The following is a 4,359-nucleotide window of genomic DNA, read 5'->3' as shown; positions in this document are numbered from 1 at the left end:
GCAAGCTCTGGTGTCTCTGACATGATATTGCCAAAGGATCTACTTATCTTCACTACATCTGAAGGACAAGGACTCTGATTGAGACGGTTCTCCTATTGTGAAGTTAGGTTGCAGGCTGTTTCGTCACATCTGGTATGCCTCTTATTTCCAAGTTTGGAGAGGAGGACAAGTTGAACGAGAGCAATTACTTGTTGTGGGAGGTGAAGATCAGGAGCCACAGGGTGGCAAGGAAGATTTGGAAGATGGTGACTCGAGTAGAACTGAATCCCCTTGGGTGCGGCAGGGAATATAATTACACTCAGAGACCTAATGAAGGTTTAAGAGTGGGTTATGATCATTGGGATTATCCGGCACAAGCATTGACCATCTTGAATGACTTGTAAAAGATGAAAATTTTGAAAGCATGATTACCTCACAAAAGTGAAGGTGGTGAAGGATTGGGCAGGTGGACATGAACACTGCTAGTGCTAAATGTTTCCCAAGTGCGCTTCGGAGGGTTGATCACAAGCATGACAACTACAGAGCTAACAGAGCCAGTAACCCTTGAGGAGCTTAAGCTAATACTTTCGCAGGAGGAAGCTGAGGAGAAGATGTACAACCGAGCTGAGGTGGTGATGAGACAGCCTTTGTTGCTTCGGACAAAGGTAAGTCAAATGGAAAGGTAAGCCCAAGAAAAATGGGGATTCTTCAGAGGAGGGTGGAGACTTGGGACGTGTGGAGCAAGTACTCTCCTATGGCGAGAGTAGTGATGGGCAATATCCTCCGAATGCTGAGCACAAACTTGAGGTCACTTGCTCCCACAATCCAACAGTGAGAGAAGTGCTGAGAAGTGATGGGGAGGGAAGTGAAACTTCCTCCCTATATAGGTAAGGGAACACCTAGAAAAGTTGAACCTGACCATGAAGGAAGCCAAACATTAGCTAGTCAGCTGCAGCAGGAAGCTGAACATGAGCTAGTCAGCTGCAGCAGGCACAGGAATAGGCTGACATGTGGCAGTCTGCTGGCTGCCAATCATGCTATAAAAGCGATCCCTCCCCCTTATTCTAAGCATCAGTAGCCAGAAGAGCCAGCAAACAGCCACCATTAGTTCAATGGACAGAGTAAGAGAAGAGTAGTAATCTGCCCCTCTCCAATCCACCATCACAGAAAGGCATCAGCCTTGATACAAGGTCGTGTCTCATTCCAAATTTCCTTTAAACCGTGGAGCTTCATATAGTGTCCCTTGCTGGAGGGAGAGAATCGTGCACCTGGAGATCTACCATGTCACACTGGTCTCCAGGCAGTTCCGCTCATGTCTGCCGGAGGATGATGTCTAGGAAGATGGTGGCAGGATGGCATATCTGGGTTGCATGTTGCAGCCTTTGATGGGTGGACGATAGATTCGCCACCCTCGTTAATGGGCATTATGTATACCTTGCACACGATTTGGGAAGGTAATGAGGGTTCTAGGAGATCGTAGGGCATTGTCAGCATTCCCACACACTGACTGCTGGCCTTTGCTCTTGGTTTACCTTAGGCAGTGAGTTGGAATCCTAAGAAGCAAGCCGCAAAGCAGCTGGTCTTCTTTTCTTGTCAGAGCCCTCACGGATAGCTTATGTCAAAGCATAAAATAGAAGGTTCATTTTCCGTGGGGGGGATGTATCTGGCGTTTGGTATGTGTTTATGGATTGCTTTGTGTGCAAGATTTCCCTACGATTCCAGGAATTGAATAGTAACTGTTGTATGGGTTTTCTGTGTATGCACCTTCCATGCCATGCAATTTTCTGCCATATCGAACTGTCAACATTTTGTAGCTTTTTGTGATCAAGGCTGGCTCACATTCCATCCATGGCTTAGTTTTTGGCTTCCTTCTATGATGATATCTTGGATTTTCTCATGAACTGAATGAACTTTTATTTTCTTGAAGACATTATTCAAGGCTATAACAAGCTAATTTCACATTTCAGGTTGTTAAGGGAAAACATGCAAGAGTTTCTGCGTCGCTGTCTGTCCTCCAGTATATCATCATTCAAGTAAGCTCTTCACTTGAATACCTTGGGGCTGTGTTTGAGATTAGAGTCCTCCAGCAAAAATCTGTTTTTGGATGGATGATTGTGTTTATGCTTACAACTGAAGCGTTAGGATGAAGACATTAAAGTAGATAGGCGCGTAATACTTCAACTGCTTTTATTGTATCTGTTGTATGGATGGATGATTGTGTTTATGCTTACAACTGAAGCGTTAGGATGAAGACATTAAAGTAGATAGGCTCGTAATGCTTCAACTGCTTTTATTGTATCTGTTGTAAAATCCTTGACTGAAGTATATTTTTCTGTATTTTCATTATCTTTGAGTATTATGTATCTTTGCAATTGTGGTTGGAAAGTTTTTTGTTATTGTTAATGCTCACCTTCACCTTGGGTGTATAAATCTTGCCCTCTGCATTTCTGAGAGAGACTTAGTACAAAGACTTCATATAAAATGTATGTTCCTTTGTGCGTGGGTGCATAGATATGGGTACATGTATGAGAGCTATGTTTATACAACTGTCTACACCTATTCTTGGGTACTGATGATACTAGTGGGGATGTCAGGGGACCTAGTTCTTGTAAGCAGGTTGAAATCGTGGTTTTTGCCTTGGTGGTGACTGTCAAGAGGTGTTGTTGCTTCTGCTCTGTTAACACACGTTTGAGTATGTTCATGGGTTCCATACAATGTTGGATGTAAGGAAAGATCTCTTGTTGAAGAAGCTGGAATTTTGGGGGAAATTATCATAGCAAAGATGCCCTTCAAAAAGCATAAAAGCTACAAAATGCCAATTTTTCATGTGCTATGTTTATTTTTACACATTTTGTGGAAGCTGTATTATTCAGAATCTGTGTATCCGCCTGCTTAATGAGCCTTGTGGAGCAAACTAAGAACAAAAAGTTGTACAGAAAGAGATGATATAATGATACTGTCTGCATTTTAGTAAGGTGGATCACATAAAACATGAAGATATAGTAGTGGCCAAAAGATAGGGTAAGGTTTTCTTTTGAAACCATGAGCAGATTTCAGCTGCATCTTTTGGAAGGTCGGGAGACAGTGTTCTCATCAGTATCCTTATACTGTTTTGTTTTCAGATTCAGGCAGTGGGAACGGGACTTGGAAAAAGTGTTCAGTGTGCTACAACCTGGACCTTTGGGTATTTTGGAGCATAAGTTCTCTGATGCAGAGATTTCAATGGCCAAAGATGCTGTAGATCAGTCTGTACAAAGGTGGAAAGATAATTCCAACCAAGATACTCCACTTTAATTTTATTCAAAAGACATTTTGATGGGTCCCATAATGTCAGTGTTCCTTTGATCACGTCAGTTGTTTATGTACGGCGACCTCACTTTAATTGGATATCGTTTTTCTCTTTTTTCCAAGTACAAGAGGCATTCTAAAATCTTTCTGACATGATTGAGCCTCCTTATCTGGGATTGGAAAGGGGGTTGTCGCAATCACATTTTGTTAGAGGCTTTGATTGGATTTTATTACAACTTGATTGTTAGCCACAATGTATTATATTAATTTTCCTGAGAGCAAACAACTACTTGTCCGACCTGCATCTTCTTAGAGGCTTCAAAGTTCTCACAACTCAATGTCAAGTTGGTAACAAACATGCTGGGCTCAGCTGTATTTCTTGACTTTCAGTAGGATCTCCTATTTTGATACAAAAAACACACATTTTTTACAAAAGAATAAACACAAAAATGCTTGTTTTGGTCTGTTGTCTGTGTAGATGTAGTTATACCTAGACCATACTTTCGTAGGGTAATGTGGGCCCACCTTCCATTAATGGTTCTCGTGCTTCCATAAGGATCCATATTTCACTTGTCAGGACAAATTTGTGGTTTCCATGCCAAGGAAGTGTTGTTTCGGAAGTCAACTTAACATTGAGGCAAGTTGAATGAAATCCTATCCTATGTAGAACATCTGTAGTAAGTGTGAAATCCTTTTTCCCTCTGGTAGTGCAAAACATTGATGACTTTTGTTTTATGATTTTATCTAAGATTTGAACATGAAAGCTCATTTTGGATGAAGTTTCACAAAACTTCATATGGCCATAACTTTTGATCCATGAGGAAGTTTGAGGTGCTGTAAAAAGCAAAAGTGTTTAGTAGATTGTGCTCTACAAATTGATCACCTTAGATTTGATTTCTAACACACTTATAGCTTAAAATCCTTAAGTTGTCATCATCAGAACCACACTATAGCCTCCTCAAATCATCATGCAAAATGAACAAAGATAAAATCCATCATGACACTGGAAGAAATCTTAAACATCGAAAGAGGATCTTCGGAAAGAGATGAACGCCAAATGTTACAAGTTGGTAAGCTATGATGCATATGAAG

General features: G+C 41.1%; 1 protein-coding gene across 2 annotated transcripts; it reads left to right on the top strand.

Annotated features, from left to right (window-relative positions):
- Window positions 1–379: 379 nt before the first annotated feature.
- LOC147882182 (zinc metalloproteinase aureolysin) lies at window positions 380–3,538 on the top strand. 2 transcript variants are annotated; one of them, XM_087401971.1, is made up of 3 exons: window positions 380–644; window positions 1,947–2,012; window positions 3,102–3,538. In XM_087401971.1, exons 1-3 carry the CDS (start codon window positions 510–512, stop codon window positions 3,177–3,179), a joined length of 279 nt encoding a protein of 92 aa, XP_087258097.1. In that variant the 5' UTR covers window positions 380–509; the 3' UTR covers window positions 3,180–3,538. The 2 variants fall into 2 exon arrangements, with proteins under 2 accessions (XP_087258097.1, XP_087258096.1); XM_087401970.1 differs by lacking the exon at window positions 380–644 and having other exon boundaries at window positions 1,300–2,012.
- The last annotated feature ends 821 nt before the right edge of the window (window positions 3,539–4,359 follow it).

The sequence above is a fragment of the Dipteris shenzhenensis genome, chromosome 30, assembly GCF_047967505.1.
Source record: "Dipteris shenzhenensis isolate YYH24624 ecotype China chromosome 30, Dip_SZ_1.0, whole genome shotgun sequence".
NCBI classification, from domain to species: Eukaryota; Viridiplantae; Streptophyta; class Polypodiopsida; order Gleicheniales; family Dipteridaceae; genus Dipteris; species Dipteris shenzhenensis.
The sequence above is the reverse complement of the archived record's forward strand: the minus strand, read 5'-3'. Positions and strand labels throughout refer to the sequence as shown.

What these genes read in the sequence shown, in the direction of transcription:
- LOC147882182 (XM_087401970.1), top strand. Translation starts at nt 1,885, where the DNA reads ATGAACTTTTATTTTCTTGAAGACATTATTCAAGGCTATAACAAGCTA. An exon ending in TCCAGTATATCATCATTCAA is followed by an intron (nt 2,013 to 3,101) that starts GTAAGCTCTTCA and finishes TTTTGTTTTCAG; the next exon opens with ATTCAGGCAGTGGGAACGGG.